The 27,902-nt window shown below is 40.7% G+C and overlaps 2 protein-coding genes across 8 annotated transcripts in view; one reads left to right on the forward strand and one right to left on the reverse strand.

Annotated features, from left to right (window-relative positions):
* Positions 1 to 5,945: 5,945 nt before the first annotated feature.
* Positions 5,946 to 26,146, reverse strand: tmem242 (transmembrane protein 242). 3 transcript variants are annotated; one of them, XR_006312549.1, is made up of 5 exons: positions 25,770 to 26,146; positions 19,872 to 19,972; positions 11,153 to 11,290; positions 10,491 to 11,010; positions 6,047 to 6,126 (listed from the first exon to the last, which is right to left on the reverse strand). XR_006312549.1 is itself a non-coding variant. In XM_043696160.1 (4 exons), exons 1-4 carry the CDS (start codon positions 25,891 to 25,893, stop codon positions 6,013 to 6,015), a joined length of 477 nt encoding a protein of 158 aa, XP_043552095.1. In that variant the 5' UTR covers positions 25,894 to 26,146; the 3' UTR covers positions 5,946 to 6,012. The 3 variants fall into 3 exon arrangements, 2 of the variants coding, with proteins under 2 accessions (XP_043552095.1, XP_043552094.1); XM_043696160.1 differs by lacking the exon at positions 10,491 to 11,010 and having other exon boundaries at positions 5,946 to 6,126; XM_043696159.1 differs by lacking the exon at positions 6,047 to 6,126 and having other exon boundaries at positions 9,169 to 11,010.
* The window catches only part of zdhhc14 (zinc finger DHHC-type palmitoyltransferase 14), a 193,842-nt gene continuing 192,075 nt past the window's right edge, over positions 26,136 to 27,902 (forward strand). For all 5 annotated transcript variants that reach the window (XM_043696153.1, XM_043696154.1, XM_043696158.1 and 2 more), the window contains exon 1: positions 26,136 to 27,608. In XM_043696153.1, coding sequence (XP_043552088.1) covers positions 27,382 to 27,608 — 227 coding nt within the window. In that variant the 5' untranslated portion in view covers positions 26,136 to 27,381. The remainder of the gene's footprint in view (positions 27,609 to 27,902) is intronic.

The following is a 27,902-nucleotide window of genomic DNA, read 5'->3' on the forward strand; positions in this document are numbered from 1 at the left end:
TGTCTCACAAACTTGATTGAGTTTTTGAAGAAGTAACAAAGAAGATTGATGAAGGCAGAGCAGTAGAAGTGATCTATATTGACTTCAGTAAAGCGTTCGACAAGGTTCCCCATGGGAGACTGATTAGCAAGGTTAGATCTTAGGGAATACAGGGAAAACTAGCCATTTGGATACAGAACTGGCTCAAAGGTAGAAGACAGAGGGTGGTGGTGGAGGGTTGTTTTTCAGGTTGGAGGCCTGTGACCAGCGGAGTGTCATTTACATAAATGATTTGGATGTGAGCATAAGAGGTACAATAGTAAGTTTGCAGGTGACACCAAAATTGGAAGTGTAGTGGACAGCGAAGAGGATTACCTCCGATTACAACAGGATCTGGACCAGATGGGCCAATGGGCTGAGAAGTGGCAGATGGAGTTTAATTTAGATAAATGCGAGGTGCTGCATTTTGGGAAATCAAATCTTAGCAGGACTTATACACTTAATGGTAAGTTGTTGGAGCCATGCTGACTATCCCTAATCAGTCCTTGTCTTTCCAAATACATGTATATCCTGTCCCCCAGGATTCCCTCCAACAACTTGCCATTAGCAGGACTTATACACTGAACGAGATGTTAAGAGTATTAAATCTGGAAAAATGAATACTTAAGGTTCCTCTCTTGGGGTACCCAAAGAATTGAAACTAGTCATTTTTGGTGACTGTTTACAAGCTAATCTTCTAGTACAGCCAATTTCTCCATATTTCTTACATGAGAAATGTTGTTCTTGAACTTTTCAGGCTAAGAAAATAAAGAGCATTATTAAATTTATTTTGATTTTCAATAGACAGGCCTGGTGGAGACGATGGATGTGGTGTTCTATTTGTCAAATATTTTGACTGAAATTCTGTGAAATGGGCATATTGAAGCTAGTTTTGAGGGTCATTCCCCGAACTGAGTTTGGTGGTGGAAGGCATTTAATCTGGTGAAGGGTGTGTCATGTTTTGACTGTGCTATCATCCAGTCTCTTCACTGATTAAGTGTGGTGTGGGAAAGTTCATGGAAGGCCTTCACACCATACAGAAAATTGAGGCCCTTAAGTGAGATTCCTCATTTGGGGAATCAAAAGCAAAACCCTGTTACTTTCCAGGGCCAAGTGAGGTGTCGTCTGTTGTCAGGTACTTATTGAGGGACCCAGCATCATTGTTAATTACAGTCTGGTTGCTGACCCTTTACTTACAATTCCTACCCTGTGACCTTACTCACTTGTGAATTGGGACTGTTCACTCATCTTGAGCTTCTGGTGTGTGCATTATCAGCAGCTGCCAAACTCCTGCTCATCCTGCTTGCAGTTGAATTCTGAGGAAACCCCTGTGACTGCCCAGCAACATAACTAAATGGTTATATATATGCTTGGTGTTCCTGAAAGGCAGTAACAAAGTCCTGTTTTGCTAGCTCTCCAGCCTGCAAGTGAGACCCCATTGCTAGGGTTCAATTCCCTCTTTGAATAAGGAAAGGTTACAAATTGATCTTGTTGGCTTAAAATAAATGCTGTACAAAAAGAAAATCTTGAAAATTAAGTGGTTGGATGCAATTCATCAACTGTCAGATAGTTTTGCAAAAAGGAAAGTCATAGAGTGATAGAAATATATAGAACCGAAAAGGGCCCTTCAGCCCATCTTATCCATACTGGTCAAATATAGCAACCGAACTATTCTAATCACATTTTCCATATTCTGATTCCATTTTCCAGAACTTGGCACAAAGACTTGTACCTTGTTGGTATGAGGGTTTCTGCCTCTGCCACACTGATGGTACTTTTCAGATTTCCGCCACCGTCTGGGTGAAAAGGTTTTTCTTCATTTCTCATCCAAACCTTCTGCCCCTTACCTTAAATTTATGCCCCTCTGGTCAATGATACCTCAATGACAAAGGTTTCTTCCTGTCTACTATATCTATGCCCCACATAATTTTATACAACTCAATCATGTCCTCTCTCAACCCCAGTCTGGATATCTCTGTTCATAATTGAAATTGAGATTAGATTAGATTCCCTACAGGATGGAAACAGGCTCTTCGGCCCAACAAGTCCACACCGACCCTCCAAAGAGTAACCCACCCAGACCCATACTTTTACTAAAGCACTGAACACGATGGGCAATTTTTAGCATGGTCAATTCACTTAACTTGCACGTCTTTGGATTGTGGGTGGAAAACAGATCGCCTGGAGAAAACCCACACAGACATGGGGAGAACATGCAAACTCCACACAGGCAGTCGGCCAAGATGGGAGTCGAACCCAGGTCCCTGGTGCTGTGAGGCTGCAGTGCTAACCACTGTGCCGCCCATTTCTCCAGTTTCACAAAGAACGTATTAAGAATCCTAGAGGATGCAAGAACAATGTCTAGCAACATAATAATTTGTGCAGAATATGGAATGGGTAGTGTGCTGCAGGGGTAGGGTGGGGGGAGATCATATCTGCCCTTGTTCTGTGGTTATGTTATGCTTGCTCGTCATTGGAGAAAGTGCACGTGGTGCCCATCAATGCTACTGATGCCTTTTGAGAGAGACAGCATCACAGTGCTTTAGTTTCCCCTCCAACTCTATTTTGTTTTATCCCTTCCTCCTCTCCCAACAATGGCCACCCCCACCAATGGTTTGCATTGCCCTTAATGGTGGTGGTTAATAAGTTGAAAGAAAAACAAAATTAAAATCAGTGATTTTGTTGATGGGAAGGTCGCTCAATTGCTTGCAATAACACTTCTGGGTAGAATAACAAAAGAGAAAATGGAACAGGATTGATTAATAACAGGTTCAGGCAATGGGTTATGGAGGAGTCATATCTGCTGACTGTCTGCCCCTCTTTCACGGTTACGTTCATGCCTGGGTGTCCTTGGAGAGAGAGAACACGATGTCCATCAATGCTCTCAATGCTTTTAGAAAGAAGTGGGCACCACAAGGGACACGTTGCTTTATTTCACCTGCAGCACCATTTTAATTTAGCCCTGTCCCTCTCTCCCTACCCCCCCCCCTTTTGATGGTTTACATTGCCCTAAATGAGCTTTGCATTTAAATATTGAATTGACCACATGGGTGTTTTTATGGATGGTGCATAGTAGTTTAAAAAAAAAATCAGTGATTTTGGTGTGGGAAGGTTACTCAGTTGTGTGTGATAGCACTTGTGGGGACATGAAAAAGGAACAGATTTGACTAGTAACCAGGGCTGTGGAGGAATTGTACCCGGTCAGTCTGCAGCTACACTCATGCCCAAGTATTCACCAATACTCTCAATCTCTTCAGACAAAGGTAGATACAGCAGGGGTTAGAGTGCTTTATCTTTCCCATCTAGTCCAGATTTTGATTTGGCTCCTCCTCCTATGAGTTGATAGAAAAAGAAAGTTCAGTTGTGTGTAAGTGCACTTAAAAAGGAACAGAAGAGTTCTTCGAGTGCAGTGGTAATGTCCCTGCCTTTGAGCCAGGTGGCCTGGATTCAAGTCCTAATCCAAATCCGTGTAACAACAGCTCTGAACAGGTTGATCAGAAGAAAAAAAATAGAATTGTTGTCCTTAGGAGTCAGTGCTTGTTAGCTGTTAGTACTTAGTTGCTTTAATTAATTAATTTGGGATTTCAAAATTAAGAAAGTCTGTATTGTGGTTGTTAGGTTGGAAATTGTATGTAGAAAAATGTTCATAAAGTGTGCAAAAACCTGTTTTAATTCTATCCTTCATCAGTTAGGTTTTCTCCCCCTTTCAGCTTTCCCATGTTGAATGGAGTTATCACTTTTGTGTCAACCATCATTTTCAATTTTACAGCTGGTTTCACAGATGGATTACCGTTCCTTGTGTTAACCTTGCCCATTTATCTAAGACTGGGAACTATAGCAAAGTTCACTACTTGGCTTTCTGGACAAGAATGATAAGAATCCTTGTTCATATGCAACTACTCCAACCCCCTCTAAATTTGGAATGCACATTTATCAAAAACAGAAATTTCTGGAAAAGCTCAGCAAGTCTGATAGTATCTATGGAGAGAAATCAGAGTTAATGTTTCAGGTCCCATAACCCTTCGTTAGATGTGTTTTGCATTTATTATCATTTCAATTAAAATCAGCTGAAGATGCTTTTATTATAAAGTGTTGCTATATTTTTATATCCCTGGGAGAGCACCTACCTCTAAGGATATAAATCCCTCATCAAAAAACAAAGAACTGCAGATGCTGGAAATGTGAAACAAAAATAGAAATTGTTGCAGAAATTCAGCATCTGCGGAGAGAAAGCAGAGTCAAAATTTTAGGTCCAGTGACCCTTCTGCAGATCATTTGTAGTGGGTATCATTTGTAGTGAGATTTGGGGGTGACAATCTCATGAAAGCACCATAGGTTAATCTGAGCAGTTGATGAATACAATATCAGAGCGCTCATTTTACACAATCAGAAGTGTGTGTCAGGCCAAGAGTATATTGAACACCAAGCTAATGATATATCTCTCGAATCCAGTAAGATGGCAGTTGCTGGATGCACAGCATGAGATGCTCAAAAATCTGATAGATATACATGAGGGTGTGTGTACTGGCTCAGAGTGAAGGAGTTCATCCAGTGCTGCCATTTTCCTCTGATCTGTGCATATGCATCCTTCACTGAGAGAATGGTGACTTTTAAAGTGAGCCCAGTTCAGTAGAGCAATCAATGCTTTGGTGATGCATACAAACCTGCATGCCATTGTATTATGAGTTCTATGCAGCTGTGGGAAGTGGTGGACATGTAGCTATTTTGTTCGGATTTTCTGTACGCGCTCTTGGTATGGACAGCAGTTCCTCAGCCCCTGCCACTGAAACCAGCACCTCAATTTGTGTCAAAAACTGAACATGCTAGGGCCCTCCAGGATTTGGCCAAACAAGATACAGCTAGTCAGCATCCAGCCTCTACCATAGCTGACTGTTTAGGGTTAAGTACTTGAGAAAAGCACATGCAAAGGAACTGAAATATTATAAGCTACCCATGAGGTTCAGATGTGACTATATTGCTCAGGTTACGGCTGGAGTTTGTAATAAATACACAATCAGCAACATCTTCCTCCATTACTAGTGGCCTTCTAAAACTTGAGTACCCTTGCTTGCCCAAAGAGGTTGGGAGACACCACAGTGCTTGCTTTTCACTTCAGCTATGCTGAGAAACTAGGTTTCAACGGGTGCAGGTCATTTAAGAACATGACAATAGTGCAGCAGGAGTACAAACCTTTGTTGGATTGGAATGACGAGACAGCAAGAGTCATCTGAAATGCATTTATAAAAGTTCAAGCTATGTTTATTAATGAGCTCTTTTGTGTAACCACAAGGCTTCTTCATGGTGTAACCACAAGGCATCACCTTCCTTCATATCCTCCAGCCTCTGAGAAGGTTGTGCAATCCACTACATCCTAATTGCCCAACATCTCCTCATGGAGTAGTACCAGCAGCAGTGAAGAACATAGCATACCACAACACCAGGGCCCCTCCCTGCAGCATATTGAATTTTTATAGAACCCAATAGTATGGAAACATGACTTTCAGCACAACGAGTCTACACCGACCCTCCAAAGTGTATCCCACCCAGACCCATTTCTCCCTACCCTGGCAGCATATTGAAGGGTTCCATTAGTTACCACATATTGTATTTCTCTGCACCTATCCTTGAAGGTTCCCAAGTATGTGGGAGTCATGGCTCCTTCTTGGGAAGAATTTACTGGCAGGGATTCAGCCAGAAGGCTGCCAGCTACCCTACGGGAGCCTGGAGGACCACTTGCATTTATTTAAGACGTGCACAAGTATGTTCAATAGCCACAAGGCTCAAAACAGCAAAATAAAAATAATCTAGAATGACTTGGGGATAACTGCAGCAGACAAAGCTACAGGATGGAACAATATTCAGGAGTGAGGGTGGTAAAAAGACAGGATGTTCAAACAATCTATTCAAATTAAAAATATGATAATCCATAATGTATAAAAGTTGCATCTGTTTATTTTAGTTTCCATTTACATATGCACACTAGTCAGTACCAATCTACTTTGATTTGAACAGATTTTCCCAACTGAATTGCTCAACACCCTGTGATACATCAGTGCTTTTTGGAATTTCAGGGAACATTGATTGCATCTTTTCTCGGAATTCTGTCAGCTGCAGAAAAGATGGGAAGAAAATTATCAATCATTCTGAATGAAATTCACAATTATACAGTGTCAATACAGATAAATGTAACTTTTACTTGTTTAAACTAATTTGTAGTCAGGATTAATGGAAATAGGGATGGAATTCCTTTTGCTCCTATTTGTGGAAAGATAACCTTTACATTTTAGATATCTGATTATCATTCCTTTGAAATTAAAAGCAATTATGTTTCAGAATGGCTATCAATTTTCTTCCATTATCCCTGGTTAGTTATTAAGAAATGGAGATGATTTACAGAAGTCTAACATTTGTGATATTATTTCATGATGAGACTTAGACTTTTACAAACTGACAAAGTTTCTGTTCCCACACAACTCCAATACAATTATGAAAAATATGGATAATTAAATCTGATCTGTTCCACTGTGGAAAAAATGTTAACAATGACCAGGTGTGCATAAATAAAACTACCTATTTAGATTAGATGATTAGATTCCCTATAGTATGGAAATAGGCCCTTTGGCCCAACAAGTCTACACTGACCCTCCAAAGAGGAACCCACCCAGACGCATTCCCCTACCCTATATTAATCCCTGACTAAGGCTCCTAACACTATGGGCAATTTAGCATGCCCAATTCACCTGGCCTGAACGTCTTTGGATTGTGGGAGGAAACCAGAGCACCTGGAGGAAACCCATACAGACACAGGGAGAATGTGGAAACTCCACACAGACAGTTGCCCTAGGTGGGAATTGAACCTAGGCCCCTGGTGCTGTGAGGTAGCAATGCTAACTACTGCACCACCATGCCACCCCTAATTTATTTTTAACATGAATATTTCTCTATTAAAAAGGGGCAACAAGTTGCAGCTCTTTTACAGTTTAATTTCTTTGCAAAATATCAAAAGGTTACAGTTAAGCTGGTCCTATCATTATTCTTATGTAACATCGTAAGCATGTACTCAAGTCATTGAATAGCAGCAAGATACAAATATTCCTCAATGATTATTTTTTTCTTTCCTTAACCTAACTGTCATGTGTTAGCTATAGTGATCAGTCTGAAAATAAGTTAAACTTAGCAAAAATCTTATAAACATTTGGCAAGATTAGATTTGGCATCTCGCACTTCACAGACATTACCTAGTCCTTCATAGATGGGATGGGAGCAAATTACTGTGCCCAGATTAATGGATATCCTAGGAAGTAAACAGATGGCTTTTCTGTACTGAAAATATTTCTAACTCATTAAATTTCATAATTTCTTGTTTCAAATTGTGGCTCACAGTTCAGTGAATCAGTGATGGCCAATGTTTCCTATATCGGTTATCCAGTACCAGGGACTGCTGTGTCCATCAAGATCCAGCACAGGTAACAGTGATAATCATTTAGCCAAACTTACTGGATCTACTGAAAGGCTGTTGTCACAATACTCTGCAATATGATGGGGCAAGTGTAGAGTACTGTGCACATAAAAGACATGTCATTAAACATTCATCTTGTTGACATACTGAATGCTACATTGGAGATTAAACCTCAAATCTTCTGCTCAACACCCCTCCCATGGCTTCCTTGCAAATATTATGCTCACATACATCTGCCAATTGATAAAACATGCAAACTGGTTGCAATCACCCATGCACCAGCTTACTCATCACTCTAGGAAGATTTGTTCATAAACTTACTTGCTGCACCCTTATGGAATAACCTTCTGAGCAAGTTCTACCAGCAGATAGTGTTTGGATCAAGGAATGAGACATAGAAGTTACTAACAAACTCCATCTGTTGAATGGCAGGCTTTGGTTCAGGGGCAAGTCAAGCTCCTACATAGTCAACCTCACTGTTCGTTCCTCAGTCCTCCATGCACTTGGAGTGATACTATTAATGTTTCACATTGTAGAAGTGACACTCCCAGCAGACTAATCACTTTAAACTGAGCAAATGAATAAAGTATATGTTCCCAGTGCTACACTGAGAACTGGTGCATAAACAGATGTGTCCCTTTCCATGATGCCAGCCCTCCATTCCGGAAGAATGGCTTATGCCCGAAACGTCAATTCTCCTGCTCCTTGGATGCTGCCTGACCTGCTGCGCTTTTCCAGCAACACATTTTTCAGCTCTGATCTCCAGCATCTGCAGTCCTCACTTTCTCCTCCCTGATGCCAGTCAGCCATTATCTGGACTGGGTTGACACTATGCATTGGTATATATGCAAATGACATTATGATATTAGTGCAGGAAGTCACCTCCCATGCATGTGCACAATAATCAACATCACTCTCCCCATATCACTGCATATTCCTTCACAGATATTTGAAATATCCATGAATGCCAAAACAGCAAAGCACAGAATGTGATTTCTCCAACTGTCATATCAACACTAGCCAAAAGTGGTCAGCTTTATGTTTGATCAATGTTCCCTTGACACTGCAGGACTGTGCTTGCTGGGAGATTCTGCGTATGCTCATCTGTGTGCCAAACACATTGGCTTCTGCTTGCGGAAGCCGTTGCCACATACAAACCTTGCAGGTTCAAGTGTCAAAAGAAAAAAATTGGGTGTAAGGTTACAATTGATGAAATACTTCTGATGCTGGAGACACTTAGGAGATGTTTCTGCCTGCCCTGTGACTATGAGCAGTGCCAACTGTGTCACATTGCAATGCTGCATTTTGTATGCATGAACACATATTGCACCACGTAGCAGTGATTTTGATGTTAAACACAGTCAAGAACATCTAAACTAAAGTATTATTATAGCGACAATGTTTTGGAAATGCCATTACAATTTTTTTTCAGTAGTCTTGTAATTCCACTAATTTATAGTGCTGAAATCCAAATCCTCCCTTACCCTCCATCATCAGGAGGCTCCTCCTACATCTAGTCTTTTAACATTTTATGTCTACAAAATCCCTTCATTCTTCTGAACTCGTGACTATAACCCTCACCAATTCAATTTCCTCATGTGTCAGCCCTGCCATCCCAGGAGTCTGTGTGGTAAATCTTTGTTGCACTCACTGTATAACAAGAATATCCTTCCTCATAAGGAGACCAGAAATGTACAAAATATTCCAGATATGGTTTCACCTAAGCCCAGTAGTATTGTAGGAAAATAACTTTGCACTTGTACTCAAATCCTCTTGCTATGAAGGCCAACATACCATTTATACTCTTTACCAGCTGCTGTACCGATATGCTGCTATCAGGTCTGGTTGCACACTGCCTTCTCTTAATTTACAGGTAGATAATTGTCTGCCTATTTGCCCATTCACTCAGGTTGTCCAAATCCCACAGAAGCATCCATGCATCCTCCTCAAAGCTTATTCTCCCATCTAGCTTGGACTCATCTCCAATTTGAGATATTAAATTTAGTTTCCTCATTCAAATCATTAATATGTAGGATCCTAACACTGATCCCTGTGGTACCCCAATAATCACTTCCTGCCATTTGCAAAAAGACCCATTTCTTCCTTCTTTGTTTCCTGTCAGTGAACTAGTTTTCTATCTATCTCAGTGCTATAAAAGTGAAGGACTGGGATTAGTGTAATCGCTAATGTGGGACTTTATTGAAAGCCTTCTGAAAGTCCATATAAATCATATCCTAGCACCCCCCTTCAACTCTGCTAGTTACACAGTCTCAAAGATTTGTCAAACATGACTTGCCTTTCAAAAATCCATGCTGACTTTGATCTTGCCACTGTTTTCCAAGTGCTCTGCTATTAAGTCTTTGATAAGCAATGGGAGGATTTTTCTCACTGTCAACATCAGGCTGACTGGTCTACAACTGGTTTTCTCTCTACCGCCCTTTTTTTATTTTAAAAATAGAGAGGTTATATTAGCTACCCTCTAATTTGTAGGAACTGTAGCAGAGTCTATAAAATTTTGGAAGACAGCCAAAGCACCTACTATTTTTGGCCATTTCCTTAAATACTCAGATGAGCATTATCAGACCTTGGAAATTTATCAGCCTTTAATCCCAATTTTCCCAACTTCATTTCCTACTAATACAGATTTCATTCACTTCACACTTCTCAACTGAATCCAGTGATCCCTAACATTTCTGTTATGTTGTTTGTGTCCTACTTTGTGACCATAGAACCAGAGCATGTATTTAGCTGGTAAGCAATTTCTTTATTCCCCATTATAACATTTCAATTTCTGACTGTAAAGGACCTACATTTGTCTTCAATCTTTTTTCTCTTCACATACCTAAAAAACTTTGACACAGTCAGTTTTTATGCCCCAGAAACTTACACTCAATATTTTCCCTTAAGTCAATCACTATCTGTCTTTCTTTGCTGAATTCTAAATTAATCCCTCTCCACAGGTCTTTTTTTTCCTGGCCAATTTGTACACCTCTTCCTTGGTTATCTAATTTACCTGGTAATTCATGGTTTTGCTATCTTGCCCATTTTACTTGAGTGTTAGACAGGAATGAACACATGTTCAAGTCTTCCATACGCTCTTTGAATGTTTGCCATGGCCTTTCCACCATCATTCCTTGTTCCCTAATCCATCAATATCAAACTATGATATTAATCAAAGGCTTGAACAGATTTGGGGCACTGATGACTTGACAGTCAGACCAGAGTTGCTCGGAGTGGATGAGTGGGCCAAAAGAGCCCATGTGAAGTACTGATAGCTTTAAAGTTAAATTATAGATTTCCTTTTAGGACAATTGGATGGGGAATCTTTCTCCCTTTTCTTCACAAGGGAGCCTTGGTCTGCGGTTCTTCTACTCCATTATGCTGATCACCTTCACAGCGAGCCCACCTCAACACATTCCTGTGGCGTCTGCTCCCATCTGCTGAGCAAATACTGGCCATGATAGGTCTCTGGGAAAATGTTCACTTTTAGTTATGCCTTCCTGTTCCTTATTCATACTTCCAGACAAATGAATCTGAAGAGAAGATGTCAATCATCCACAGTTATGAAGTGAAAATTTGATAACAGCAAAGATCACTGATGTTACAAGTCGCAGTTATGGACAATATAAATCTTCACCGTTTTTGACTTCAGACATTAAAAGAAATAATACTTACACTGTGTACTCCTAAAGCCTTCCATATTGTAAGACTAAGCAAACCAGCCCCACACCAAGCATAAAGAGAACCCCAGCCTAGGGCTCTCAAAGCCAGTAATGTCCCACTTTCAGGAACAGCAATAGTTGCATTAACTCCCTAGAAAAGAAGGGAAGAACATAAAATAAAGACTTGCATTCATATAATGTAACACATGATCAAAGCATCTTTAGTCATTTAAGTACTTTTACACTGTAATCACTATCAAAGGAAGAATTTTAACCTGCACCTGTCAAATTCCTGGGAGTTGCTAAGTTATTTTCATATTGCAGCAGCCTAATACCCTAAACCTTTTCAAAGCTATCACCACCTTTAATAATGGTTACTTTAAAGTCTGGAAGATGACATGAGGAACCCCACTGATAAATACCAGGCATGCTGATCGTATAATAAATAGATGTATTATTGTACAAGTCATTGGCAAGCTCAAAAAGCTTTTCAGATGCCCAAACAGGTCAGAAGGTAAAAACAATGCTCAAAGTAATTGTGGTGAGTTTTGCTCTGCACAATGAAATCACAGCAACCAAGTCTATTGTTTTTGGAGGAACAAATTAATTAGCATTCTACACCCCATGAGGATTCCAGTGGAAAATGAGAGGAGAAGGATAAAGTTGGTGTCACTATCTCAAGATCTCTTCATATATCCCTGGTTAGGATTGTTGCCACACAGTTTAATAAGTTGATAGGAGACTCAGATTCAGGACCACAATTTATTTTCGTGAAGATGCAAGGATAGCCAGTCTTATCACTGAAGTGTAAAACAAACCCTGGGTGCAGACATCTTAGCTTGACAAACATTTAAAAATTATATATAGCAATTCCCATGATTAGTTTTCTAGGTGCTTTCATAATTTTTCCAATGTTTATACAGGTATTGTCTATACCAAGGCCAGCATAATTTTGTTGATAATGACTCTCACAAACGTGTGCACCTGCAGTTATGATTTGCTTTCCTACTTACTGACTGTATGATTAAAAATGTGACCCTTAACTGACTAAAAGTGGTACAGTTCCATCAGGATTCTGGGGATGTCCCAATAATTCTAAAGGTTCGGTCAGTCACATACTAGTAGCTATTAAATCCCCTCAGCGACAGTAAAAAAAAAAGGCAACCATTCACACATTATCCAGGCATCAGTTAGTCTTAGTCAGTTCACGTCTTCATATTCATCTTCAGACAACGGAAAACCTGAGCTGACATTCGGTAGGTAAGAATGTAGTACATGGGAATGTGTTAATAAACTTCATGAATAAGTAAATAGAAATTAAATTTCAAAAATATGTAAACAGGTATTTCTGGAAATGTGGATGAGCTCTTTCAAAATGCTCCAATTGTCACATCTGTTATTCATTTCTGACCAGACAAAACATTTTAATTTCAAGACTCTAGCTGATATTTCTTGGAATATTGCTCAATTTTATAATACTTTTTTTACTTTTCCAGTCCTTTTTCAGATTTCAATGCTGCTGTTGACATCCAACATTAGTGCTCCCAAGGCAGTCCAGTTCCAACATGCTTCAAATTGCTACAGTACCACACACTGGACTCTTTGCTTTTACATTTCCACAATGTATGTTTGCTCACACCTGAATTAAATGCAGTTGTTTCCCACTCTAGTGTGTATTGATTAATATTTGTAAGTTAACTCAGATTCCACCGGAAATAGCAAAATGTGCAGCTGCTCAGGAATTCCTTGACAGCTGCAGTGGGCTTTGCTATGGCTTTTCATTAGTATCCTATTTCAGAGTTCAATGTGGTGTGTGAAATGCACTGACAATTCTATCAAAATAAGTATGTCTAATTAACAGCACTCCAGCATGGGTTAGAAGAGCTGATGGTGCAGCAATCATAAGAATGGCAAGGAAACTTGGACATGTTGTGAACACATAACAGCACAGCAACAGGTTTTAGCCCACAGTGATGCCAAGATGTCTTTTTGTCACAGCTATGACATTCTCCTTAAATCAATGATACAGCATTCCCCACCCTTTTTACATCTCTATCTTGTCAGAAACGTCTAAACCCAGGAATTTGGAACTGCCAGTCCTACCCTTCACTCAACTAAGTTTCTGTAATGGCTACCAAATTGTAGATCCACATACTAATCCAGACTCTATGCTCATTTGCCTTACCTGTTATACTCCTTGCATTAAAGTAAATACATTTCATCAGTCCTGCCATGTTCATTCACCCCTGCTTGTTCTTCCTATTACATGACTCAGCATCTACAATCTACAATCACTCCACATGTGAACATACTGCTCCGTTTCCCACCAACCACCACACTAGTTCAACCCCTCCAGAGTGGCACTACCAATCACCCTGCAAAAATACTGGTACCCCTCCAGTTAGGTGCAAGCCATCTGCCCTGGAAGAGATCCCAATAATCCATCCAGAGCACTCCCTCCTATACTAGCTCTTTAACCACGCATTCATTTGTTATTACCTTGCTACGTTAGGCCTCACCAACGTGTGGAACAGGGAGTAATTCTGACATTACAACTTTAGACAGCCTGCTTTTCACATTCAACATAATTCCCTAAATTCCCTTTGCAGGACTCATCTCTCTTTCTACCCATATTGAGTGTACCAATGTGGATCATGACTTCTGGCTGCTCACCCTCGCCTTTCGGAATATCCTGTGCCCACTAAGTGATATTTTACCTGCCATCAGGGAGACAACATACCATCCAGGAATCTCGCTTGTGGCCACAGAAACTCGTACCTGCGCCGCTGATTATAGAGTGGCCTTTTGCCACCATTCGTCTACCCTTTGATCCGGCTGTATGACACAGCCAATTGTGGTGCCACTTATCTGGCTTCCTGTTGCTTCTCTCCCCCCCCCCCCCGAGGGGCCACCCTACCTCAATAACATGCAAAACAGTATCTGTTGGAGAAGGAAATAGCCACATGGAACTCCTGCACTGCTTGCCCACACTGACTGGTCTTCCTGGTGGTCACTCAAGGCTTTTCCATCTGATAGCACTAAATGGGAGGTGGGGTGGGAGAAATAGTTAACCTCTTCAATCAAGTATACATTTATTGATTAGGCCAATAAAGTCAATAAAGCCATGATATGGTCTCTCGAACCGGAGGACAGTGCAATAAGTGTATCCAGGGCTTCAGAAGGGCAGATAAAGCAAGTGGCATAACATTTTTAGTACTAACAGCCACTTCTTTTATAGATCTGCATCAACAAGCTAGACTTGGATATATAGTACACAACACTGAATTCTAAAGACAACAAAGTTTGATTTCAAGGGGATATTAATAGGCTGGTAGTATGGCTGGACATGTGGCAGATGAAACTTAACTGGACAGAAGTGTAAAATGATACATTTTGGGAGGAAGAATGAGGAGAGATAATAAAAAAAATATAAAAAAAAAGTTTAAAATGTCAGATGAGGGACTTCAGGTCGGAGAATAGATTGGAGAAGCCAGTCCAGTCCTGTTCTCCCTCGAGAGGAAGGTTGAGACACAACTTTCTGGAAGTTGTCAAAATCATGAGTGGTCCAGTCAGACTACATAGGGAGAAACGGTGAGACTATTTTAAGCTGAATAGCAGAAAAAAAAACTCAGGCAACATTATGAGAAATGTTTTTAAATACTGAATGGTTAGGATCTGAAATGCCACTGCTCAAGCATACACAGGAGGTAAATTCAATCAATCATTGCTTTCAAAAGGTATTGAATAAATATCCGAATAGCTAGAAACATTGCTATTGGGGAAAGACAGGGGAGCAGGACTAACTAATGTCCCTTGCAGACAGCCAACAGGGAAATGATGGGTTGAAGGATTTCCTTGTATGCTGTAACCATTCAATGATTCTATGACTGAGGTGGGCAGTAGATAATGAGAGGCAAGAGGGTGCAACAAGAGGAGACACTCAAAAAGGAGAAAGTTCTAGAAGAGATTGACAGACTAAAGCATGATTTGGTGAGAAGAACCATACTGCCAAAGTCCAAAGACACACAGTAAGGTGTCAACAGGTTTCTGTTAAGGCCTGGATGATGATTCAAACATCCACAAGAAGCTTAAGGGTAGCAAGGGTCTTGTTGGTATGTCTTTTAAAAATTCAGTCTTTGGATGAAAGCATTATAAAAGGGTACAGAAAAACATTTTCCAGGATATTGCCAGGACTGGAGAGTTTGAGTTTTAAAGGAGGTTGAATAACCTGGGAGTTTTCCTCCTGGAGTGTCTGAGGCTGAGGGGTGACCTTATAGGAGGTTTATAAAATCATGAGGAGCATTGTGAAGGTGAGTAGCCAAGGTCTTTTTTCAAGGGCAGGGGAGTCCAAAACTAGAAGGCATATGTTTAAGGAGAGAGGGGAAAAAAAATTTAGAAGGGACCTGAGGAGCAATTTTTTTCACTCTGTGGGTAGTGTGTGTATAAAATGAGACGAGGAGACGTAGAGGCAGGTACAATTACAACATTTAAAAGACATTTAGTCAGATACATGACTATGGAAGGATATCGGCCAAATGCAGGCAGATGGGACTAGTTCAGTTTAGAATACCTGGCTAGCATGGAAGAGTTGGACTAAAGGGTTTATTCCCACACTACATGATTATGATTCTGTAATTGTTCATTCCTAATTGCCTTTGAGCAAGCATTGGTTAGCCATCTCCTTCAACAACTGTAGGGTGTGTGATTTAGGTATACTCAATGTTTTGAAACTTCTTGATACAATGGAGTGGTCTGTTAGACCATTTCAGAAGGACATTAAGATTGCTGTGGTGTGGAGTCAAATATAAACCAGACTGAGTAAAGATAGCTCCTTTTCTTTTTTAAAGAATATCAGTAAACAAAATGAGTTTTCATAAAAATTTGGTAGTTTCAATGACCACTTAATGAAACAAAACTTTTAAAATCAGATTTATAGACTAACTATTACTGTGGGACTTGAACTCATCACTCCAGAGCATTAGTCCAAGTCTCTAGATTTCTAAGGGCCTTCTGCGTTCTTAATATACCACAATAACAGAATGCCACATCCAGGAACTTTATACAGAAAAAGAAAATAATGAAGTTGGAAACAGTTGACAGTTTTCAGCAGAAATTCAAGGGGCTAGGGTGGAAGCTTAGAGCTAGAACAAACAATTGTTGTTCCTGATTTGTTACCTGTGCTACATAGTAGTGAGGCGAGGAGAGGAACAGGGAGAGACAGCAGTTGAACACATGGCTACAGGGGTGATGCAGGAGGGAGGGATTCAGATACCTGGATAATTGAAGTAGGTGGTATCTCTACAAATGGGATGGTTTATATCTGAACAGAAGGGCTACCAATATCCTGGTGTGGGAGGTTTGCTCTTTGGGAGCATTTAAACTAATTCAGCAAGGGGATGGGAACTTGAATTGTAGCTCCAGTGTACAGGAGGTTGTGAATAGTGAGGGCATGAATAAGATTTCAAGATCACAGGAGGGTACCCGCATTGAAGTGTATCTACTTCAATGCTAGGAATATCTGGAATAAGGTGGGTGAACTTGCAATACAAGTTGGTACCTGGGAATTCAATCTTGTACCCATTTTGGTTGACATGGATAGAGCAGGGACAGGAATGGTTGTTGCAGGTTCCAGGGTTTAGGTGTGTTTCAGCAAGAACAGGGAAGGTGGCAAAAGAGGTGGAGGTATGGCATTGTTAGTCAAAGACAGTATTACAGAAAGGACATTCAATGAGGACTCATCTATTGGAGGTAGCATGGGCTAAGGTTAGAAAAGTTTCAGAGATGTAGAGGAAACTATTTCAAAGATAGGAGCAAAAGTAACAGGGTAGTTATTATGGGGGACTTTAACTTTCCAAGTATTGACTGGAAATGCTATAACTTGAGTAACTTAGGTGGGTCAGTTTTTGCCCAATGCATGCAGGAGGGTTTTCTGAGACAGTATGTAGATAGGCCAACAAGAGGTGAGGCCACATTGGATTTGGTACTGGGTAAAGAACCTGACCAGGTGTTAGATTTGGAGGTAGGTGAGCACATTAGTGATAGTGACCACAATGTGGTTACGTTTACTTTACTGATGAAAAGGAATAGGGCAAGAGTTATAGCTGGAGGAAAGGTAATTATGATGCAATTAGGCAAGATTTGGGATGGATAGGATGGGGAAGGAAACTGCAGGGGATGGGTACAATTGAAATGTGGAGCTTGTTCAAGGAAAAGCAACAGGTGTCCTCGATAAGTATATACAGGTAGACAACCCATTATCAGCAATTCCAAAATCCAAGAAGCTCAAAAATCCGAAGGTGTTTTTATGAAGTTTTAAAATCTCATTAACAAGGTTCTTTGGCATGCAAACAGCTAACCCAACTCCACACCCACTCGATGCATGTCACTCAGATGCAACTTGTGGGGGGTGGGGGGCACGGTGGCAGCCCTGGCAAGCTTCAATTCGGTCCCAGGTTACTCTCAGGGAGTCTGCTGTTTGGTAACATTTTTTGTTAAATTTCATCATTGAACTTATTCAGAAATCCGAAAAAGTCCAATTTCTGAAAACTAGCTGGTCCTGGGCATTTTGGATAAGGAATTGTGAACCTACATCTGTCAGGCAGGGAGGAAGTGGTCCAGCGAGGCAACCATGGTTTACTACAGAAGTTGAATCTCTGGTCAAGAGGAAGGAGGAGGCATATGTAAAGATGAGACATGAAGGCTGAGTTAGGGCATTTGAGAGTTACAAGTTAGCCAGGAAAAAGACCTAAGCAGAGAGCTAAAGAACCAGGAGGGGACATGAGAAGTTGTTGGCAGGTAAGATCAAGGAAAACCCTAAAGCTTTCTACAGGTATGTCAGGAATAAAAGAATGACTACAGTAAAATTACAGCGTATCAAGGTCAGTAGTAGGAAGTTGTGCATGGAGTCTGGAGATAGGAGAGGCACTAAATTAACTTTTCTTCAGTATTCACACAGGAAAAAGACAATACTGATGAGGAGAATACTGAGATACAGGCTATTAGACTAGTCAGGATTGAAGTTCATATGGAGGTGGTGTTAACTATTTTCACTTTTAGAATTGCTAAGTCCCCTGGGCCGGATGGGATTTATCCTAGGATTCTCTGGGAAGCTAAGGAGGAGATTGCAGAGCCTTTGGCTTTGATCTTTTTGACATCTATAGTCTACAGGAATAGTACCAGAAGACTGGAGAATAGAAACTGTTGTCCCCTTGTTCAAGGAGGGGAACAGAGACAACTCTGGCAATTATAGACCAGTGAGCTTTACTTTGTTTGTGGTTAATGTGTTGGATTTATAATTATCGAGAAAGGAATAATTTGATTAGGGATAGTCAACAATTTTGTTAAGGGTAGATCATGCCTCACAAACCATAGAGTTCTTTGAAAAAGGTGATCAAATGAGCATAAAAAGTGGTTGATGTGGCGTACATGAATTTCAGTAAAGCATTTGATAAGGTTTCCCATGGTAGGTTATTGGAGAAGATATAGAGTCATGGGATTAAGGGTGGATTTAGTGGTTTGGATCAGAAATTGGCTAGCAGAAAGAATTCAGAGGTTGGTGTTTGATGGGAAATCTTCATCCTGGAGTTTAACCACTAGTGTACCACAAGGATCTATTTTGGGGCCACTACTGTTTGTCATTTTTATAAACAACCTGGAAGAGGGCATTGAAAGATGAGTTAGTAAATTTGCAGATGGCACTAAAGTTGGGGGAGTTGCGAACAGTGGGGAAGGATGTTGCAGGTTTCAGGGAGACAGATAAGCTGCAGAGCTGGGCTGAGAGGTGGTAATTAGGAATACAGAGTACTGGGCTAATGGTAAGACTCTTGACAGAATTGATGAGCAGAGAGATCGGTGTCCATGTGCATATATCCCTGAAAGTTGCCACTCAGGTTGATAAAAGTTATTAAGAAGGGATAGTGTGTTAGCTTTTATTGATAGAGGGATTGAGTTTTGGAGCAATGAGATCATGTTGCAGCTGTACAAAACTCTGGTGCAGCCACATTTGGAGTACTGCATACGGTTCTGATCGCTGAATTATAGCAAGGACGTGGAAGCATTGGAAAACGTGCAAAGGAGATTTACCAGGATGTTGAAATGTTCAGCCATGGGCAGGGAGGTTGATTGGTGCAGGTGTCCCAGAGATGTTCTCTGGATAGTCAAAGGCTTTTTCCCAGGGTGGCAAAGGTCAACTACAGGAGGACACAAGTTCAATGTGAGGGGGAAAGTTTAGGGAGATGTGTGGGGAAAACGTTGCACGCAATGGGTGACGGGTGCCTGGAATACACTGCCAGAGGTGGTGGTGGAAGCAGGTACATTAGCTATGTTTAAGGTGTATCTCGATAAGCTAATGAATGGGAGTCAAACAGAGGGATGGATATTGCAGATGGGCAATACGTAGTGGGTCTATAAAAGGATTAGAATCGGCACAGGCTTGGTGGGTTGAAGGGCCTGTTCCTGTGCTGCATCAAATTGTATTGTATTGTATTCTGAAAAAGGGATCACAGTTCTGAACTTTTGCTGATCTGACCTTGGTACATACTCTTAAAAATGCTGTGTCATGGATTGCCTCTGCGACTACCCCATATCTGGTCGAACAACCCCCTTGTATGTCTATTCTATTCAGACTCCATCACCCTCAGAAGCAAAACCACAATTTTTCCAGTGACAACTAGCTTTACTGGCAAAGTATGTTACAATCTGCAAAATGGAAATTATTTAATACATTAGCTTACCTTATTGAACCATCCAGGACTTTTCTTTTTTGCTATGGCAAGAGTTGTACCAAAACCTGCTAGCATCCCAGCTGTGGCTACAGACCCAAGGAACAGGCCACCTAGCAAAATTCCATAAAACATTTAAGATAATTTTATGTTCTACTTTTTTCAAACAATAATAGGTGGGCTAATGCGAAGGATGGTTGAGTAACTGAACTATAAAGCCCAGAAATTAAATGTATTCTCTAATAGATAGAATGGATAGCCCGATAGACATTGCCGCTATGGGAAAAAGGATATTGAGGGGACATAATTTGAAGGTAATTGGAGGAAAGTTTAGGGGAGATGTCAGAGGTAGGTTCTTTACTCAGATAAAGTGGTGGGTGTGTGGAATGCACTGCCAGCAGTGGTAGTACAGTCAGATACATTAAGTGACTTTTGTATAGGCACATGGAAGTTGGTAAAATAAAAGGGCATGTAGGTTAGTCTGATCTTAGAGTAGGATAGAAGGCCAGCACAATATCAAGGTCTGAAGGGCCTGTACTGTTCTATGTATACCGTGATAAATTTCATTGCAGCTTTGATACATATAGTATTTATACCATGCAATACATTTAAAAAGACTCAAGTTGGCAAATGCACTAGTTCTATGTCACCTGGATACAGACAAAACGAATATGCGAGGGTAATCTGGGACAGATCACTGGCCTCTGTTTTCCCTCGGCCCTCTTCTTAGCCAGCTTTGCTTCTAGTTTCTGTTCAGAGCGAAGGGATTGTCCTTTAGAACAGAGTCCAGCAGGAATTTCTTCAGCCAGAGGATGAAGAATCTGTGGAACTTTTTGCCAAAGGCGGCTTTGAAGGCAAAGTCATTGAGTGTATGAAGACAAGAATTAGGTAGGTTTTTGATTAGTAAGGGGATGAAACATTACAGGGAAAAGGCAGGAAAATGGGGCTGACAAATATTCACGTCACAATTGAATGGCAGAGGAGACTAAGTGGGCCAAATGGTCTAATTCTGCTCCTATAACTTAGTCTTATGGACATTGACACTTACAACTGGGGGATTGTCAATTGACAGCCATGATGTCTGGAGGCGGATTATTTGGAAGGATGTCAGAAAAATGCAAACAGAAACTAAAGGCTGAGTTGACTAACAAGAGGGCCCAGAGAAAACAGACCAACGAATTATGGAGCTGCTCAGTCCACTGTATTGTTCTACAGTAAATGCAGTAGTGAGTGCCATGCGACAGTGGGATTCTTGACTCAAACAGATTTGACCACTACATTGCTGACCATTATTTTATGAGATAGAAGGCTAGCATTGTATCTTGACCAAGATAAAACATTGATACCATGAACAAGTTTGTGGTCAGAAAGACATTATAAACTATGTAGCAAATAACATGCAGTGGAAAATCTGTTAAATTGCGTACCAAACCTCTATAACTGACCTTCTGGTTAAAAACACAGCAATAATTCTTAGTAGATAATTTTAGTAAAGTATAAGCAGCCCTTAGCAATCAAAGATTTTTTTGCTTATTGTTTGCGATTTACACAGCAAATTGTTGCAAATCATTTGACAAATTCTACAAACACTATTCTGGTCATTGTCGTTGTTTTCAAATGAGGCTTGCCAGAGACGATAGACAATGAGTGACAGACGTAACAGTAAACCTACATCACATGGTCTGCACAAATCATAAAATCCATTTGGCCCAACAAGTATACACTGACCCCCTGAAGAGTATCCCACCCAGATCCATTACCTTACCCTATTACTCTACATTTCCCATGACTAATGCACCTAACCTACTCATCCCTAAATACTATGGGCAATTTAGCATGGCCAATTCACCTAACTTGCACATCTTTGGACTGTGGGAGGAAACCTGAGCACCTGGAGGAAATCCATGCAGACATGGGAGAATATGCAAACTCCACAAGTTCAAGAAGATGCCTCACCACCATCTATTCAGGGCAGCCCAGCCAGAGATGCACTCATTGAGAGAATTTTTTTTTAAAAATTCCAGGCAGTTTACAGAGTTCCTGGCCAGCTACTGAACTCAATACCATCTGTCATCAAGTTACAACCTAAAATCAAACTGTGGCAAGAAATAATTCAACAAGATAATCAAGGACACATTCTTGGGAATGAGAAGGCTGAATGGTAATTTCCGCCACCTCCAAACAGACCCCACCACCAAGGATCTATTTCCCTCCCCCTCCCCTATCAGCGTTCTGGAAAGACCACTCCCTCCGCGACTCCCTAGTCAGGTCCACGCCGCCCCACCAACCCAACCTCCACTCCCGGCACCTTCCCCTGCAACCGCAAGAAATGCAAAATTTGCGCCCACACCTCCCCCCTCACTTCCCTCCAAGGCCCCAAGGGATCCTTCCCTATCCCTCACTAATTCACCTGCACTTCCACACACATTTACTGCATCCGCTGCACCCGATGTGGCCTCCTATACATTGGGGAGACAGGCCACCTACTTGCGAAATGTTTCAGAGAACACCTCTGGGACACCCACACCAACCAACTCAACCGCCCCGTGGCTGAACATGGTGCCCCGGGGCGGCACGGTGGCACAGTGGTTAGCACTGCTACCTCACAGCGCCAGAGACCCGGGTTCAATTCCCGACTCAGGCGACTGACTGTGTGGAGTTTGCACGTTCTCCCCGTGTCTGCGTGGGTTTCCTCCGGGTGCTCCGGTTTCCTCCCACAGTCCAAAAATGTGTGGGTCAGGTGAATTGGCCATGCTAAATTGCCTGTAGTGTTAGGTTAAAGGGGTAAATGTAGGGGTATAGGTGGGTTGCGCTTCGGCGGGTCGGTGTGGACTTGTTGGGCCGAAGGGCCTGTTTCCACACTAAGTAATCTAAAAAAAAAAATTTAACTCCCCCTCCCACTCCGCCAAGGACATGCATGTCCTTGGCCTCCTTCATCGCCAGACTATGGCAACACAATGCCTGGAGGAAGAGCACCTCATCTTCCGCCTAGGAACCCTCCAACCACAAAGGATGAATGCAGATTTCCTCCTTTGATGCTGCCTGACCTGCTGCGCTTTTCCAGCAACACATTTCAGCTCTGAATGGATCAAGTGTCAGTAGGGGAACATTTCGACGATTTTGATCATTTATTAAGGTTTAGGTTGGCATTGAGAATGAAAAAAAGTCAAGAGAAAAAATAATTAACTCTGGGAAAGCCAACTTCAATGGATAAGAATTGGGCTGGGTCAGACTAAACTGCAATCAAAGGTTGGCAGGCAAAACAGTAACTGAACAATCGGCTGCATTTAAAGTACAATGCAGATAGTTTGAGCACAGTCAAGGTTCATTCGTTACAAAGAGAAAGTGTAGGGTAAACACATCAAAATAAATATAAAAGGTTCGGAGGAAGTGAAAAAGCAAATAAGAGGAGCAAAGAAAAAGAATGAAAGAAATAGCATAAAGGGAATCCAAACATCTTCAGAGACATACAAATTACAAAGAATGGTTAAAGGAAAATTGTGGCTGACTGGGGTCTAAAAAGACTTACCCACAAAGGGAAGAGGTATATTTTTTTAATCAGCCAATTCAGGGATATTACAACACATCTCTGGAGCAGGAGAGATTTGGATAGTATAGGTATTAAATGAATATTTTGCACCTGCCTTTACCAAGCAAGCTTGTGTTAGTCCTGGTGAAAGAGATAATGCAAAATGTTTAAAAGGCTTAAAATTGAGGAGGAAGAGGTATTGGATTGAATGTGCATAATCAATGTTGATAAGGCAGTAAGACCAAATCAGATGTATCAAAATGATATTGAGGGAAGTGAGTAGAAATCAGAGGCATTGACCAAACCTTTCCAGTCTTCTTTAGACTCAGGATGTGCCAGAAGGCTGCAGAATTGCAAACATTACATTTTGTTTAGAAAGGGTGTAAAGATAAGCTTAACATTTACAGGCTCATTAATTTAAAGGTGATAAGAAATTCTAGAAACAAATTTTATTCAAATTAATAATCATTCAGGTAAATACAGTTTAGCTCAGGAAAGCAAACACAGGCTCTTAAGGACAATTTGTGTTTGACTAAAATGCTTTTTTTGGGGATGAGGTAACAGTGAGGGTTGATGAAAACAATGCTGTTGATGTGGTGTATACAGACTTCTTGAAGGCATTTGATAAATGCACAACAGACTTGAGTAAAGTTAAAGTCCAAAAACAAAAATGGACAGTGGCAATACAGATACAAAACATTGAGCAATAGAAAGGAGAGGCTAATGATTAATTGATGTTTTTCAGATTGTAAGATGATTTGTAGTGTAGTTCCACAGGTGTCTGCTTAGGACCTTTACTCTTCCTGATATATTAATAATCTACATTTTTATACAGGACACAACTTCAAATTCTGAAGATTAAAACAAACTTTGAACCAAGAGGAGAAAAATGTAGAACATCAAAAGGTTGACAGAATTAGCAGACACAGTACAGATGAAATTTAAGGCAGAGAAGCATGAAGTGATTCTTTTTGGTAGGAAGAGGAGATAATATTAAATAAAGGGTATAATTCTAAAATGGGTGCAGGAATAAAGGGACTTCACTGTATATATGCATAAATCTTTGCAGTTGTAAGGAAAGTTTGACTGATTAATAATAATAATAATAAATATAATACTCAGCAATCCATGCTTTATTAATAGGGGAATTGAACACAAAAGCAAGGAAGCAATAATACAGTTAAATAGAAGTGGCTTGGCTTCAACTACCAGTTCCAAATTTTGGGAAAGATGTGAAAACATTACAGAGTCCAGAAATGATTCAGAAAATAGTTCCATGGATGAAAAACTTCCATTATAAGAGGCAGATTAGAAAAGTTGGGAAAACTTGGAAAAAGGTCGAGAGGAAATTTGTTAAGGAAAGAAACTATTCCCTCAGAGGAAGAATGAAAAAAACCCAGGGGCGCAGTTTAGGATTGAGAAACCTTTTAATGGATTATTAAATCTGATTATTATCGGAAAGGAAAAAAAGTGGGAGTTGACAGCCACGGTTGACTGAATGGCTTTCTTGCTATGCTGAGAGCCCTAGTACATGTCGGGAAAGGACAGTGTGTGGGGCATCTTTCGTATCCTACTACGCAATCGTCCCATAAACACACCGGTCATAACTTTTGAATGTTGCTGACCATTTTTAAAAGTCACCATTATCCAACAACAATGACAGAGCAGAGGGAATCGCAAAGTGACAAGATAAAGCAAACGTCTACTCCGATAAGTGAGCATATGCAAAAAAAAACACAACTTGGTTTGAGACGGTGTTTACTCAAACAGCCAAAACTAAGCCGTAAGCTTGCGAGATCTCTAGAAGGTATAAGGCCCAAAGCAGTTCGTGCGACTGCTAAGGATGATCACTTGTCTGTTGGACACACGGTCTGTTGTACTTACTTCGCAATCAAATAGGATACTTCGAAGACAGGGATTTTTGATTCATTTTATTTTACTGTGACTGATAGTGCTGATCATCTAGTTTCACCCACAACCACAAGATCAGCGACCTTTATATTTCACATGATTGTGACAATGCTTTCCAAAATGTCTGCGACCTCATACTGACGGTGCGTTTCAGTTTCTGTAGCCGCGCACACAACCGAACAGTGAAAGGGAAACGGTTAGTACAGGAATACCGGTGGAGAACAGATCTTAATCAGACCTGGGTGGAGATCGAAAAAATAAAACTATAATTGGAAATGCAAGTCCTGGTTCAACAAAAGCTGACTATTCCCGCACTACACTTGTTCAAGGGAAGGGAGATTGAAGAATTTTATTTGCTACTCTGATATTTAGCTTTTTAAGAAGTTGATAACACGTTACAACATAGCATTAAAACGATAGACAACATCTTTAAAAAAGCTTAGTATACTGGAAGAACTTAGTAGAGATACCTTTAATCATCTGCACTTTGCTTTCACCAGTAGATTCGCGTACGTGGGCCTTTGGAAACGGCTCCCTCATAACACTAACACATTTCGTCTCTTTCAGACTGACTGTACTTTTATCAGTTGCCATCTCGATTGCCGAAAACCAGAATAAATTACTTGCCCGTTCTCTTTAATATAAAAACCTCGAATGCAATCTCACATTTCTAATTTACATTCGTTAACAATAACAGGTCACCACCTCATTTCTTGTAGTTGTTATACATTTATTATTAAAATTCTTCAGTTTGCAATTCTATCGACAGCGATTCGTTGGTGATTAACAAGTGCACAGACCGAACAAACTATCGTTAACGACGCCATCAACGTCCTTTAAGTGAGCCCACATCGAGGCACTGAGGTTAAAAACACAGGAGACTCATCACCAGCCCAATGATTCATGGCAATAGTAGTCTTTCTGCTCAAATGCGATTCATGACTCCTGGTAAACGCCATCATATATGGACTACAATTCCCAGAAAACACCGGCGCGGTGTACAGTGGGTATGTGACTGTTTTGCTGGGCCGAGTTGTCAGGGCCCGGTTTTTCTCTGCTCGCCTGGCGATTGAAAGTCAGGTGGAGGCAGTGATTGTCTGTTTTCTTGTTTTCTTCCCCCCCCCCTTCCTCTATGCGAGTATCAATAGTGTTTTCCATCCAGTATACTTCGAATAAATCATAGTGAAGGCTCTTGCTGGAGAGATTTTTTCGTTTGTGTCAAGTTAAAACAGAATACTGTCCTCGGGGCAGGCTCTCTAGTGAAGAGGAAGGAGTTCATACTGTGTGTGTCTGTCCAGGATGCGATTGTGATCCACCCCACTCCCGTCTCTCGCTCTCCAGGAGCCATTTTTGTGCTGAAAATCTACTCTGGGGCTGCAGTAACTAACTGGACGCCAACGCTGTCTGAGGGTCATCTTTTTTTTACATCAGTTAGCGTCCTAATTGCGGGCACATTTAAGTTTCAAGGCGGCAACAACGCCGATGGGTGAGCAGAACTGTGAAGCAAATCTTCACTTAGCACGTACATGGACACTGGATTGTGAGACGTCTGTGCTAAAGCAACCCAAGTATTTATAAACATCTCTGAAAGTGGTTCAATCCCTAGGGACTCCGATTTATGAAGGCTTCCTCGATCTTCGTTTAAATTTTAAAAAAATGTCAGGAGTGAACCCGAATATGTAGAAACCGCATATTGGTAAATAATCGATTTCATGTGGGACTTCATAATATTTCGTTACAGAGCAGTGATTAAGAAAATTAGACCGATTTTTAGTGGGACCTACATCTAGTGCGTCAGATATTGGCAGGCTATTCAATTCTGTTTTCTGTCATTTGGAAATTTTAGAGGGAAAAAAAGCAAGGCTGTTTTTATTTGTTTTAATTAATCCTTTGAAGAGTCGAAATGTAATTGGAATAACAAGAAAATAAATACAAACATGTAATATTGCTGTACATTAAGAATATGCGAGTCGACGCCGAAGGCGAGGGAATCCACGGATGGGATATCATCGTGTTCCTAAGGTCCACTGATTTTAAATAGTTGTCTGTCTTTTGGGTCTGAGATATACAATTCAAGCATTGATGCCGCCCCCAATGAAACAGTGTGAATACAGTCAGATTACGACGCAGAGCTCGTCTCCCATGGAGTCCCCCAAAAAGAAGAAAATTCCGCGGAAGAAATGGGAAGTTTTCCCAGGAAGAAATAAATTTCATTGCGATGGCAGGATCATGATGGCCAGGCAAACTGGGGTCTTCTATTTGACACTTGTCTTAATTGTGGTCACCAGTGGACTTTTCTTTGTATTCGAGTAAGTAATATTGATTCATAACCAGTTTATTTATTTTTAAAATGTTTGAAATTCAAGTTTCCCAGACGTAGTACATATTTCTGATTTACTTTAATATATTTTCAATACAATAAAATGGTATAGGCAGGCTGTGAAATATATTTGTTGTAATTACACACTGTATTCTATACAGTGACAAGTGTAAATTGTGTTCCAGTCTGCTCATGAACGAACGATCCCAATCCAGTTCGATTTACTAATGGCAGAAAGTTTGTTTTTAAAAAGGGTTTCCTGTCAACTCTGTGATGGGATCAA

This window comes from Chiloscyllium plagiosum, chromosome 9, assembly GCF_004010195.1.
Source record: "Chiloscyllium plagiosum isolate BGI_BamShark_2017 chromosome 9, ASM401019v2, whole genome shotgun sequence".
Lineage (NCBI taxonomy): Eukaryota > Metazoa > Chordata > Chondrichthyes > Orectolobiformes > Hemiscylliidae > Chiloscyllium > Chiloscyllium plagiosum.